The 15,417-nt window shown below is 38.7% G+C and overlaps 1 protein-coding gene across 7 annotated transcripts in view; it reads left to right on the forward strand.

Moving 5' to 3' along the window:
* CDCA2 (cell division cycle associated 2) overlaps nt 1-15,417 on the forward strand; it is a 53,714-nt gene that overhangs the window by 26,213 nt on the left and 12,084 nt on the right. For all 7 annotated transcript variants that reach the window (XM_066351990.1, XM_066352007.1, XM_066352024.1 and 4 more), the window contains exons 12-13: nt 198-286; nt 1,872-2,009. In XM_066351990.1, the coding sequence (XP_066208087.1) occupies nt 198-286; nt 1,872-2,009 (227 nt within the window). The remainder of the gene's footprint in view (nt 1-197; nt 287-1,871; nt 2,010-15,417) is intronic.

Below are 15,417 nucleotides of genomic sequence, written 5' to 3' on the forward strand. Positions count from 1 at the left end.
CAAACGTTTCTGGGTATCCAGTAAACTTAGTTTTAATATTTTTGAATCTCAAAGTGTATTACTCTTCACAGTAATTATGTTTAGATAAGATAGTAAATAGCAAAGTTGGCTACTCAAAAGTATGTCGTGTCTAAAAGGTGGTGGCTTTTACAGCTTTCTGTTAGCTGCTCTCATTTTCCTTGTGTCTTGCTCTTCAGGCACGGATACATTTAGCTCTTCAAATAACAATGAGAGAATACCTTCCTGTAAAGCTGGTAGAAGAACACGGGCCTCTAACAGAAAAAGTGTAAGTGTTTGTACTTGGCACGATGTGTTTTAATTTATTTTTTATTTGCTGATTTTAGCGAGAGGAAGGGAGAGATAGAGACAGGAACATTGATCTGTTCCTGTATGTGCCCTGCCCAGAGATCAAACCAGCAGCCTCTGTGCTTTAGAACCAATGGAGCAATTCAACCAGGGCACAATTTGTTTGTTTTTATATCTTGCAGTAGACTTTTTTCTTTTTTTGTGATCAAATGATTATGGGTAAAATCTTGGCTTGAACAGCGTAATTAAGAGCTAATACCTTCTCATACCTAGCATGTAGGCTAATCCTGCTTTGGTTTTAATTCTGTTAGAACAGTGGTTCTCAACCTGTGGGTCGCGACCTCGGCGGGGGTCGAACGACCAAAACACAGGGGTCGCCTAAAGCTATCGGAAAAATCCTGTGTTTTGGTCGTTCGACCCCTGCCGGGGTCGCGACCCACAGGTTGAGAACCACTGTGTTAGAAGAAGAATCCAACAAGACATGAAGCTTTTAGAGTTTGTGTTAATGTGGAAGATACAATGCTTGAAAACGTGTTTGAGATCTCTGTGGCTTTGTGCATTTTGTTGAAGTGCAGAGTGGAAAAGAGTAGCATGTAATTAGCAGAGCCAGAAAATGACATAAATATTATCTTTTTTAAAACTATACTTTGGCCTGAGCAGGCACTGGCGCAGTGGATAGAGCATCAACCTGGGATACTGAGGACCCAGGTTCGAAACTCCAAGGTCGCAGGCTTGAACATGAAGTTGCCAGCTTGAGTACAGGATCATAGACATGACCCTGTAATCACTGGCTTGAGCCCAAGGTCTCTCTCTGGCTTGAGCAGGGGTCACTGGTTCAGTTGGAGGCTCCCCTTACCCCAGTCAAGGCACATATGAGAAACAATCAATGAATAACTAAGGTGCCACAACAAGTTGATACTTCTCATCTCTCTCCCTTCCTGCCTATCTGTCCCTCTCTCTCTCTCTCTCTCTCTTAAAAAGCCAAAAAAGAGCTATACTTTGTTTTGTGTTATTTTTAACACAGAGTCTCAGCTCTTTTGAGTATGAGCCTAATATACATTGAATGCCTATCTTTTGCTATTTTAGTAAATTAGATAAAATTGGGTTTTGGGTTTTTTTGTCTATAGCATCATAGTGTATAAACATATAAAATACTATTATAGAATTTTTAGGTGATATTGGATGATAAACCTGGAATTCAAACTTAATAATCTAATAGTTCTTGATTTTTTCTCCCATAGCTCAACAGCAATTAGGTGCTAAGTTGTAGATACTCAATAAATATTTTGACGAATGAATAAATCAACTAGTTGTTTTTTTCTTCTTCCTTAAAATAATTGGAGCCATATGCTTCTGGGTCCATGTTTGAGATATCAGAAATTAGTAATTACTGTTTCCCCCAGTTGAGGTTAAGTTGGTTAAAGTTCACCTAATGGGTTTGTGAATTTGGGGGAAACAGGATGTAGGAATGGCAGTGACAGCGTGGAAGGAGATGAACATGGGAGGTGCACACTGAAGTGTGAGTTCCTGCGCTGTCTGGTATTCCTACTCTGTTTTCTTTACAGAAACCGATGAGTTCTGCAGAAGAGAGTGTTTGCAGCTTAATCACTGCAGCAGCTCAGCCTTGCAAAGAAAAGAAAACTCAGAGGAGGAGGTCTCAAGAAAGCAAATGTAAAGACAGAGTGCCTTTGAAGAAGACTCCGGTGAGTGTGTCTGGAGCCACGGTCAGTGCACAAGGTGGGGGTGTGCTTCTTGATTGTGTGTTTAGGGAAACATGGAAACCCACATTTTTTCCCAGTTAACATTAGACTAAGAGTATTAAAATCATTTTATCATGGAATAGAAAGGTCCATGAGAGATTATATACTCAATTCTTCTTTTTTTTTTTTTTTTGTATTTTCTGAAGCTGGAAACAGGGAGAGACAGTCAGACAGACTCCCGTATGTGCCCGACCGGGATCCACCCGCACGCCCACCAGGGGGCGATGCTCTGCCCACCAAGGGGTGATGCTTTGCCCCTCCGGGGTGTTGCTGTGCTGCGACCAGAGCCACTCCAGTGCCTGGGGCAGAGGCCAAGGAGCCATCCCCAGCACCCGGGCCATCTTTGCTCCAATGGAGCCTCGCTGCGGGAGGGGAAGAGAGAGACAGAGAGGAAGGAGAGGGGGAGGGGTGGAGAAGCAGATGGGCGCTTCTCCTGTGTGCCCTGGCTGGGAATCGAACCCGGGACTTCTGCACGCCAGGCCGATGCTCTACCACTGAGCCAACCGGCCAGGGCCTATACTCAATTCTTAATTACCCGAGGGCCATTTTTGCATCTTCTCAGTTGTGTTAGGTATGTGCAGCACAGTAAATCATTGGCATGCAAATGTTAAGTCAGTTCTTCTCTCTGAGTCTAATATAAGCTCACTGTATTTGGGGAATCCTCTAATTTCCCAGAGATGGGAGAGTGCCCCGTGTCGGCCACTTGTTTGACATTGCTTCTGCTGTGTCTGGGTCACTTCCATATAGTTAAGGTACAGTTTGGAAAGCTGCTCTCAGTCAGTGTGTCATGGCCTATTCCGGCTCAGGTGACTTCACCATCTCTTTCTGGGTAACCAATCCCAGCACCTTAAACCAGTTACTTGTCCCTCTTCCCTTTGCAGCTTCCCTTTGAACCTTCCTCTGTGATACCCAACAGCTTGTTAATACCAAGCCCTTCCGACTTCTAGTAATACACATTTACATGTCTCATTCTCCGACCCCAGGCTTCTCTCCATTAGCCCTTGCACACCCTTCCTCACGTCCCCTGCTAGCACAAATAATCTCTGGTTCTCTGTTTACTCTCAAGCTTTCAGATGTCCCTCAACTTCCTATTTCCTTGTTTATCCTAAACCACATGATCTGTTTCACACACTCTCCTCAGTCATCTCTTCATCCCTTTCATTCCACTCCCACTCAGTGCTGACCTCCCCAATCCCTCTTCCTGCTAATGTCGCTCCTGGGGCACTCACATAGATGCCTCTGCAGACCCTCCATCCCACAGCTTATCTGACATGTAGTCTCATTCTCCGCCACTTCTCACTTTCCTTTAATGATTTTTCCAAGGTATTTAGTAACCTGCTGACCACAGTCCATTGCATCCTTTGATGTCTTATTCCCACTCACCGTCTCAGCAACACTCGGCATCATTGAGAACACCTTATAGCTTCCTCCACTCATCCTTACACGGTTGTATTATCCAGAGTTCTATTCTTTGCCTTTCCAAATTGTATATTTTTGGGGTGATTTCATAAGCACTCCCAAAATCTTTCTGAAGAGTCCCAAATCTTTCTGATTTATAAATGTTATGTTTGACTGCCTACAGACGTCTCTTCTTAAAAAATCTTACAGATACCTGAAAACACAAACATTTTCAAAACTAAACTCTTCATCTTCACCCCAACACACACCTACCCAAAATTGTCAGTAAATATTTTTATACTTCATAAAACAAACTGCTACCTCTCTTGGTTTAAACATGGCACTGTCACACACAAGTCAACAAAACCAGAGGACACTGACTATTTTTCTGGTCTAGCCCCTTTTTCAAGTCACGTATGCTTTTGAAAGATCCCTTTACTGAAAAGTACACATAAGTTCACGACTATGCACTCACTTTATTGTATTAGAAATTGGTTTCCCTCACACTCTGCAAAAGCACTGTTACAGAGAATGTGTCCCTACTCACATAAGATCAATAGCTTCTGGAAGTCCAAGGAGGATTGAGCATTAAGTTTTGCTCCAACCCCTCCCAGGACCCCACTGCATCAAAATGGTCATGCGATAGGAGGATAGGCTTAGAAGGAGAGGGAAGTGACAGCCTTCAGTGCAGGTCTGGAAGACAAGGCAGATGGGAGCGTGCTGGCAGGTAAAGAGATGGGAAGATTGACAGCCGAATGTGCTCTGGGAGCAGAAGTGGTGCAAGGCCAGCCTGTCTGTGGGAGTCCCGAGAGACTGGGCCCAGCATGGGCAGGACAGTGGATGGTAAGTGTGAGAAGTGGTAGAGAAAAACAGATTAATGGAAGTCCTGTATGTGAATGAAACACCAGTTGGCACCACACCACCCTCTCTGCCTTGGAGCTCAGGAAGAGTGTTGTCATCTAAATTAAAACTTTCACTCTGGCATTTGGAAGATCCCACAATCTCAACAGCCAGCTCTTGCCCTAAAGCAAAGCCTGCAATTGATACTCCCCATTCCCCCAGAGTTCCCAGAAGAATCACCGCGCAGGAAGGAGCTGAGCTAGAAAGCAGAGGAAGCACATACCAATTTCCAGTCTTTTCTTACATCATAATCAGGCAACTGAGTCGAACCAAGAATATGAAAAGCCAATATTAAAAAACTGAAAAACTGACCTTAAAGAGAAATGTTATTCAGAGAATGGAAGAAAATTTTATATTCCAATTAAGAAGGTATATACCCAAATTTAAGGAATCATAAAATGAAGAAGAAAAGCTATAAAAAGAGAACAGAGGAAAAGTAATTGCAAAAATATAAAATGTAGTAGTTAGACTAGAGAATGAAATAAGAGTCTCCCGGATGGTCAAGCAAAAGAAAGACAAACTAGAAATAAGGTGGAAGACCCAGCTAGGAGGCCTTATGGGTCTCAGGACAAGGAGGTGGCATGGAAAAAATTGTCAAATTAAAAGGAGAGGATTTCTCAGAACTGAAGAACTGAAGAAAGGAATATTAAAAGCCAGCACTTTGAAATATCATTGCTCAATAAGAGTAGGAGAAAAGTGGACTTTTCTACCAGGAAACAGTAACCAGGGTGGTGATAAGCTTCACAGCAGTCTAAATGCTGAAAGATAATTCAACAGAACATTTAAAGCTTTGAAATAAACTGACTTTCAGCCCAGAATTCTAAAACCAGCCAAATATAATTTAGGGGTAAAAGAAAAATACATTCTGACATTTTGAGGACTCTGAAAGTTTTTCTTTGGGTAGTACTAGAGGTGCTACTTGAGCAAAAGGAAGCCAGTTTGAGGACCCAGGACGCAGTGGATCTAATAATGCGGTAGAACTGTGCAAAGAAAATCTTGGGCTATAGCTGTTGAGCTGCCCAGACGGGTGGCCAGCCTAAATTTGTGCAAGAGAAAAGGGTACCCCAATGAGAGGGTCTTTGGAGGGAAAAACCAAAAGACCTGTGATTCTGAAAATGGAAGGTGTGCCATATTAGGAAAAGAAAGGTATATCGTTTCAAATAAAAGTCTGTATACAAACGTGTTGGGGCAAATATGATTTTAAGCAATAGGAAGTGTAAGTATAGGATATTTGACAGTGCTAGAAATCATCTACAGGGGGCACCAGAGGAAAGGGGAAGGTGTGTGCTCTCTTTGTCAGAGTAAGGGAAATGTTGATCCTGTCCTAATAGTGTAAGTGCTGTTTGTTTTCAACTTTGTAAGTGTAAGGGCAAAGCTTTAACACCTACAAGATGGTCTAAATATAGCTAAGAGCAGAAGGTGAAAGTGGATAGAAAGGCTGGAGGTGAGACAGTATAGTGATGATACTTATTTTTATAAATTTATGATGAGTAGTGAGTTAATACATGTGAAACGCTTAGAGCAATATCCAGCCATAGTAAGCACAGTAGCTGTTATTATAATTATCATCTTACAAATTAGGACTCAACACATGTTTTAAAAGTTGGTGCAAGAAATGCAAGTGTGAATTCAAATGTAACCAATGAAAGAACCAAAACTAACTGTGGAGGAAGGGTTAGTTTAAGAGAGCACTGGTCTCATCGTTTATGGCGGTGATTAGTGGAGTTTTATACTGTGTTGAATGCTTGAAATGTTCTAAGAATAGATCTCACACACAAAACAAATGGTCACTGTTAACTGTGAGGTGATGGATCTGTTTATTAACTTGATTGTAATCATTTTATAATGTACATGTATATTAAATGATGTACACCTTTTAAAAAAAAGTATGTGCAACCTAAGTATATACAGTTTCTATCAGACTTCAATAAAACTGAAAAAAATCTGAAAATAAATAAAATGGCTAACTTAGAAGTAGTTTTAGAATTCCTAAAATTGAATTTCTTTATAACCTGTAAATGGAGAAAGTTGCCAAAACATGGCTCAAAACCCAGAAACTGAGGTCAATGATCGGTCAATTTCACTCCATTTGACCAAACAACATGGAGAATGCACAGGAAAAAAACTGTAAGAAAATATAAGAAACAAAGGAGAAACATGGGTAAAGTATTTTTAATTCATGTCAAACACAAAGGATTAAGATCATTAATACTAAAAAACTTCTAAATTGAGTAAAATGTGAACAACTTGAGAAAAATTTCCGAGATATTTTTTAAAGTTCACAAAATTGAAATGAAAATAGCCCTCAAACATGAAAACAGTGTTCAGCATTGTTTATCATAAGAAAACTACATTGAGATGCCATTTCTTACCATTTTAGATAAAGAAAAATCCAAAAGTCTTACAGCGTGCTCTTCTTGCGAGGCAGGTGGTCAGAGGCACACTCATACATTTCTCTGGTGCTGCAGATCTCTGTGAAGGCAGTTTGGCAGAATCAAGACAAATTAAATATTCATTTACCTTTTGACCCAGCAGTCCCATGTCTAGGAAATCATCACAAAAGATTCAAAGACAAAAAGGCATTGTGCAAAGTATTTAATGTGGTACTCTTTGTAAAGCCAAAGACTATAAACCAACCAAATGTCTCACAGTAAGGCTGGTGAATGGACTGTGGCATGTTCACAAAGTGAGAATTTTGTAGCTGTAAAAAATGGTGAAGAAAAATTACAAATCCTACGGTGGAACAATGCCAGGAAGTACTGTTAAGTGAAAAAAATAAGCTGTAAAATGATGTGTATAGTAAGCTACCTGGTAGGGGATGAACTAGCTAGCTACCCCAAGAATTCTTACTTTGAAGCCCTAACCTCCACTACCAGGGAATGTGACTATATTTGGAGCTAGGGCCTTTAAAGGGATAATTAACTAAAAATGAGACCCATAGAATGTCCCTAATCCACTCTGCTGCCCTTTTATGAAGATATAAGGAGACGCCAGGAGCACACCAACAGGTAGAAACCTGTGAAGGGGCAGCAGGAGGGCAGCCATCTGTGTACCAGTGAGAGGCCTCAGAGGAAACTGGCTCTGCCAGCACCTTGATCTTGGGCTTTCAGCTTCCAGAATTGTGAGAAAATAATGCCATTTAAGCCACCTGAAATGTGGTATTTTGTTAATGGCACCTAATATGGCAAACTAATATACTACCTCTTTAAGAAAGTGAGGAACATTAAAAATAATATAAATATGTTTATGGTGACAATGAAGTCTTAATTAAAAGTAAGAGAATAGTAAAAGACTAATAAAAACTGGTTCCCTACAGGGAGAGGCGACAGGAGGAATAGGAAAAAGTGAAAACTAGATTTCCTCGAATGTTTTACCTTTTGACATTGAACCATGTAAATGTTTGTACATGGCTATCAGACATATCAAATTAGGAAAAAGAACAATCCCTAAAAATGGAAAACAGTCAACTTATCTAACTGTATATCAAGATGGTTGCTTAATCTCACAAATAATTTTTTTAAACTTAAAAATATGAAAAATCCCAGTGGGATATAGCCTAAGGTCAAAAGTATCTGCAAAGCCTGACCTGTGGTGGTGCAGTGGATAAAGTGTCAACCTGGAAACGCTGAGGTTGCCAGTTCAAAACCCTGGGCTTGCCTGGTCAAGGCACATATGGGAGTTGATGCTTCCTGCTCCTCCCCCCTTCTATCTCTCTCTCTCCCCCCTCTCTATAATGAATAAATAAAATCGTAAAAAAAAAAAAAAAAAAGTATCTGCAAAGAAGGCTCAACCACTCTGAAGCACGCATACTGACAGAAATTAAATCCTGAATAAAGAAAATGAGCAGTTTTTTAAACTGTCATTAGGAATCAAGACTTTTCACTATAAGGCAAAAAAAAATTTTTTTAATCAAATTCAAAACCTTGCTAGACAAAGTGGGAATGGAAGGTGTCAGTATGAAGTCATGTTTTTTCCTTTAAAGTAATATTTTTACTCTTTTTTTAAATGTATTGCGTTTGAGTGTGTACCTTAGTGCTTAGACAGTCGTGTACTTTACATATTTCCAGTACCCCAGCTGGCGCCATTTTCTTGCGCTGTTGATAAAGTTTAGAAATGAGCATCTCAGGTACCTACTAGATGGCCATCTGTAAATACCATTCTCAACTGAAAGGGGTCAGGGTTCCTTAGTAAGATCTGTGTTCTGATTTACAACCACAAGTGTGGTAGGCAGTGAGCTCGAGTCTGTCCTCACAGTATGCAAGCAAGGAAGCTTAAACTGCTAGGACATCCAGACGGGGCTGCACTGACCAAGAGTGAGGGAGTGTGACCATCAGAAATAATGGTTGTAATAGAGTGAAACTAACATGCAACATGAAAAACTTAAGTTCATAACAGTTAAAAAATGACAACAAACTTGATTGCCACCTTAGCTGTCTAGGGCAGTGGTCCCCAAACCCCGGGCCGCAGACCGGTACCAGTCCGCAAAGAAAGAATAAATAACTTATATTATTTCCGTTTTATTTATATTTAAGTCTGAACGATGTTTTATTTTTTAGATTTTTTTTTAAGATTTTATTTATTCATTTTTTAGAGAGAGGAAGTGCAGAGAGAGAGACAGAGAAAGAGAGAAGAGAAAGGAGCAGAAAGCATCAACTCCCATATGTGCCTTGACTAGGCAAGCCCTGGGTTTTGAACTGGCAACCTCAGTATTCCAGGTTAACGCTTTACCCACTGTGCCACCACAGGTCAGGCGATGTTTTATTTTTTTAAAATGACCAGATTCCCTTTGTTACATCTGTCTAAGACTCACTCTTGACGCTTGTCTCGGTCACGTGATACATTTATCTGTCCCACCCTAAAGGCCGGTCCATGAAAATATTTTCTGACATTAAACTGGTCCATGGCCCAAAAAAGGTTTGGGACCAGTGGTCTAGGGCATCAGCTAATTTTTCTAAAAATTAGAAAAGCCAGAGAGCTCTATTTTAGGTAAATACTTGATGAGGAGTTTCTGCTAAGTAAAAGACACATTCATGCCTTGGTGGTGCAGTGGCTAGAGTTTCAACTATATTATTATAGATATATATTATTTAGACTATATTTATGTAGATATATGTATCTATCTCAAACCTAGATCTAATCAACCTTAGATCTAATGACCAGTTTATAGTAAGTACAGGGGAGGAGGAAGGTAAAGATGTTACAGTGAGCCAAATTTAGAGTTTGGCTAATTCTGTGGGATAGATGCCTCAATTTATTCACCAAATAAATGGCAAGAGTTAAAAATGAAGGAACCATAGGTGTGAAGAGGTCTATCAACCAAATGGAATGAGTGGAGACCTTATTGGGGTCCTGATTTGAATAATCTAAAAAGATGTTTATGGACTACTTGGAGAACTTTGAATTCTGACAAAATGTTAGAAGAAATTGTCATTATGGTTTTTGTATTTAAATGTTCCATTTTAAGATAAATTTAGAAATGCATGCTGTTGTACAAAGAATTAGATCCCAACTACCCTGTACCTAGTGTTTCCTGGTGGTGCTGGTGACACCTTGCAAAACTATTGTACAATATCACAATAGTAAAACATCAAAATACAGTCAAGATATAGGACATGTTGCCACAAAGCTCTCCCCTCTTGTCCTGAAGAATGTTACACACACTATGTAACCTTTTGGGTGTGGCTTTTTTTTCACTGGGCAGATTTGCTCAGAATTTGTGTGCATCAACAATTTTTGGCCTGACCAGGCAGTGGCGCAATGGATAGAGTGTTGGACTGGAATGTGGAGGACCCAGGTTCAAGACCCTGAGGTCGCATGCTTGAGCGCGGGCTTATCTGGTTTGAGCAAGGCTCACCAGCTTGAGCCCAAGGTCGCTGGCTCGAGTAAGGGATCACTTGGTCTGCTGTAGCCTCCCAGTCAAGGCACATATGAGAGAGCAATCAGTGAACAACTAAGGAGCTGCAACAAAGAATTGATGTTTCTCATCTCTCTCCCTTCCTGTCTGTCTGTCCCTCTCTCTGTCACAAAAAAGAAAAAAAAATTTTGTTGTTGAGTAATGTTTGTTATAAAAACAGGTAATTTTGCAATATATATATATATATATATATATAATGATTACATTGTGTGCTTTAAACTTATATGTTATATGTCATTTATATCTCAAAGCTGGAAAATAAACTCCATTATAAAAGAGGAAAAAAATCAAAGTATAATGTCAGGTAATAAAATGTTTCATTTTATTGTAGAAAAAGGAGCCCTTACCTCTTAGAGATACTATAGAATTTTAAGATAAAATGATGCAATGTCTGGGACATGCTTTAAAACAACCTAGGCGGGGGGGTTTATAAATGAATCTTAATTTCAGTATGTTGGTGATTATTGAAGATAGTTGATGCTTACATGGGGCTCAATATACTATTATACTTTTTGTGTATTTGACATTTTCTAGTATATATAAAAAGTTAAAAATATAACAATATGGGCCCCTTATTTAAAGAGATAGAGCTACTTCAACTGAAAATGGAACCACTAAATAGTGGGTGAAGAAGTGCATGCTTTTTTTTTTTTTTTTTTTTGTATTTTTCTGAAGCTGGAAACGGGGAGAGACAGTCAGACAGACTCCCGCATGTGCCCGACCGGGATCCACCCGGCATGCCCACCAGGGGCGACGCTCTGCCCACCATGGGGCAATGCTCTGCCCCTCCGGGGCGTCGCGCTGCCTCGACCAGAGCCACTCTAGCGCCTGGGGCAGAGGCCAAGGAGCCATCCCCAGCGCCCGGGCCATCTTTGCTCCAATGGAGCCTTGGCTGCGGGAGGGGAAGAGAGAGACAGAGAGGAAGGAGGAGAGGGGTGGAGAAGCAAATGGGCGCCTCTCCTATGTGCCCTGGCTGGGAATCGAACCCAGGTCCCCCGCACGCCAGGCCGACGCTCTACCGCTGAAGTGCATGCTTTTCATCACAAGCTTTCCTGTACAATTTGATTTGTTGCCCAGTAAATCTTTTATTTTAATAGTTTTATTTAGACAATTTTAACGGGGTGACATTGGTTAACCAGAGAACCTAGATTTAGAGAAAACATCTCCAGATCATTTTGACCTTTGATTATGTTGTATACCCAAAACCCAAAGTCAAATCGTCGTCCATCACCCTTCATTTGGTTTTCTTTTTGCCCCTCCCCTCCCATCACCCCCTTCCTCTTTTCCCTTCCCCTCCCCGTGGTAACCACCACACTCTTATCTATGTCCATGAGTCTCAGTTTTGTGTCCCACTTATGTATGGAATCATATAGTTCTTAGTTTTTTCTGATTTACTTATTTCACTCATATAATGTTATCAAGGTCCACCCACGTTGTCGTAAATGATCCGATGTCATCATTTCTTATGGCTGAGTAGTATTCCATAGTATACATGTACTACATCTTCTTTACCCAGTCTTCTATTGAAGGGCTTTTTGGTGGTTTCCGTGTCTTGGCCACTGTGTACAATGCTGCGATGAACATGGGGCTGCATGTATCTTTACGTATCAATGATGTTGAGTTTTGGGGGTATATACCCAGTAGAGGGATTGCTGGGTCATATGACAGTTCTATTCTTAATTTCTTGAGGAACCATCATACTTTCTTCCATAGTGGTTGTACTAATTTACTTTCCCATCAACAGTGAATGAGGATTCCTTTTTCTCCACAGCCTCTTCAACACTTATTATTACCTGTCTTGTTGATAATATCAATAGCTAATCTAACAGGTGTGAGGTGGTATCTCATTGTAGTTTTGATTTGCATTTCTCTAATAGCTAGTGAAGATGAGCATCTTTTCATAAATCTATTGGTTATTTCTATTTCTTCTTGGGAGAATTGTCTGTTCATGTCCACTTCCTATTTTTTTATTGGACTGTTTGCTTGTTTGTTGTTGAATTTTGTGCGTTTTTTATATATTTTTGGATATTAGCCCTTTATTTGAGCTCTTGTTTGAAAATAGCATCTCCCATTTAGTTGGCTGTTTTGTTGTCAGTTTCTTTTGCTTTGCAAAAGTTTCTTAGTCTGATGTAGTCCCATTCATTTATCTTTGCCTTTACTTCCCTTGCCTTTGGAGTCAAATTCATAAAATGTTCTTTATGGCCAAGGTCCATGAGTTTAGTACCTATGTTTTCTATGTATTTTAGGTCTTTGATCCATTTTGAATTAATTTTTGTGTAGTCGAGTTTCACTCTTTGCATGTGGCATTCCAGTTTTCCCAGCAGCATTTATTGAAGAGTCTTTCTTTTCTCCATTGTGTGTTTTTGGCTCCTTTATCAAAGATGATTTAACCATATATATGTGGTTTTATTTATGGGCTCTTTATTCCATTGGTCTAAGTGTCTATTTTTCTGCCAATACCATGCTGTTTTGATTATTGTGGCTTTGGGGTATAATTTGAAGCCAGATATTGTAATGCCCCCAGCTTCATTTTTTTTCCTTAGGATTACTTTGGCTATTTGGGGTTTTCTATGGTGCCATATAACCCGATGATTTTTTGTTCCATTTCTTTAAAAAATTACATTGGGATTTTGATGGGAATTGCATTAAATTTGTATATTGCTTTGGGTAATATGGTCATTTTAACTATATTTATTCTTCCTATCCAAGAACAAGGAATACTTTTCCATTTCATTGTATCTTTTTTGATTTTCTTTAACAATGCTTTGTAGTTTTCATTATAAAGGTCTTTTATAATACATTCTTTGTTATGTTTATTCGTAGGTTTATTTGTTTTTTTGCGACCGTAAAAAGGATTATTTTTTTGAGTTCATTTTCTGAAGTTTCATTGTTGGCATATAAGAAAACAATAGACTTCTGTATATTAATTTTGTATGCTGCGACCTTACTGTATTGGTTTATTGTTTCTAATAGTCTTTCTGTGGAGTCTTTAGGGTTTTCTATGTACAGGATCATATCATCTGCAAAAAGTGAAACCTTTACTTCTTCTTTTCCAATATGAATGCCTTTTATTTCTTTCTCTTATCTGATTGCTCTGGCTAGAACTTCCAGCACTACGTTGAATAGGAGTGGAGAGAGTGGGCAACCTTGTCTTGTTCCTGATTTTAGAAGAAAAGTTTTCAGTTTTTTGCCATTTAATATGATGTTAGCTGGTGGTTTGTCATAAATAGCCTTTATTATGTTGATATATTTTCCTTGTATACCCATTTTGTTGAGTGTTTTAAGCATAAAAAGATGTATTTTATCAAATGCCTTTTCTGCATCTATTGATAGGATCATATGGTTTTGTTCATATGGTGTTTTATATTAATTGTTTTATGTATGTTGAACCATCCTTGTGATTCTGGGATGAATCCCACTTGATCATGATGTGTGGGTTTTTTTTAATGTATTGTTGTATTCGGTTTGCTAGTATTTTGTTTAGGATTTTTGCATCTGTATTTATTAGAAGTATTGGTCTGTAATTTTCTTTTTTTGTGTTGCCAGGATTTGGTTTGAGGGTTATGTTGATCTTTATAAAATGTGTTTGGAGGTATTGCTTCTTCAATTTTTTGGAAGACTTTGAGTAGTATAGTAACCAAATCTTCTTTGAATGTTTGATAGAATTCACTAGTATAGCTGTCTAGCCCAAGACTTTTTATTTTGGGAGAGGTTTTTGATAGTTGTTTCTATTTTCTCCCTACTTATGGGTCTGTTTAGGCTTTCCACTTCATTATGATTTAGTCTAGGAAGATTGTATTGTTCTGGGAATTTATCCATTTTTCTAGATTGTCAAATTTGGTGGCATATAGTTTTTCATACTATTCTACAGTAATCCTTTGTATATCTATGATATCTGTGGTAATTTCTTTTTCAGTTTGGACTTTGTTTTTGAGTTCTTTCTCTTTTTTCCTTAGTGAGTCTGCCAAGGGTTTTTCAATTTTGGTGATCTTTTCAAAGAAACAGCTCCTTGTTGTCTTGATTCTTTCTATAGTTTTTCTGTTCTCTATTTCATTTATTTCTACTCTGATTTTTATTATTTCCTTTCTTCTGCTGGTTTTGGGTTGCCTTTGTTCTTCTTTTCCTAGTTCCTTAAGATGCGATGTTAAATTGTTTACTTGGGCTCTCTCCTATTTGTTCATATAGGCCTGTAGTAATATGAACTACCCTCTTACTGCTTTTGCTGCATCCCAGAGATTCTGATATTTTTGTGTTGTCATTTTTTATTTCTTTGTATATATCTTTTGATCTCTGCTTTTATTACTTCTTTGACCCAGTCATTTTATAGAAATACATTGTTTGATTTCCACATTTTTGTGGGTCTGTCTACTTTTTGTTTGTTTGTTTGTTTTGTTTACTTTTTTTTGAGGTTGAATTCTAGTTTTAAAGCTCTATGGTCAGAGAATATGCTTGGTATAATTTCAGTCTTTCTGAATTTGTTAATGTTAATTTTGTGGCCCAACATATGGTCAATTCTTGAGAATGTATTATGTACACTGGAGAAAAATGTATACTCTGACCTCTTGGGATGAAATGTCCTGTAGATGTCTATCATATCCAATTGTTCTAGTGTTTCGTTTAAGGCCAATATTTCTTTATTAATTTTCTGTTTGGATGAATGATCTAGAGCCGTCAGTGGTATATTCAGGTCTCCAAATATGATTGTATTTTTGTCGGTTTTTAATTTTAGATCAGTTAGTAGATGTCATATACTTTTGGTGCTCCTTGGTTTGGTGCATATATGTTAAGAAGTGTTATGTCTTCTTGATTTAATGTCCCCTTTATCATTATGAAATGACCATTGTCTCTGATTACCTTTGTTGTCTTGTAGTCAGCATTACTAGATATGAGTATGGCTATACCTGCTTTTCTTTGGATATTGTTTGCTTGGAGAATCATTTTCCGGCCTTTCACTTTGAGTCTGTTTTTATCCTTGTAGCTTAGATGTGTTTCTTGAAGGCAGCATACAGTTGGATTTTTTTTTTTTTGATCCACTCTGCTACTCTGTGTCTTTTTATTGGTGAGTTCAATCCATTTATGTTTAATGTAATTATTGACAGTTGAGGGTTTCTTACTGCCATTTTATATAATGCTTTCTAA

This window comes from Saccopteryx leptura, chromosome 1 (genome assembly GCF_036850995.1).
Source record: "Saccopteryx leptura isolate mSacLep1 chromosome 1, mSacLep1_pri_phased_curated, whole genome shotgun sequence".
Taxonomy (NCBI): domain Eukaryota; kingdom Metazoa; phylum Chordata; class Mammalia; order Chiroptera; family Emballonuridae; genus Saccopteryx; species Saccopteryx leptura.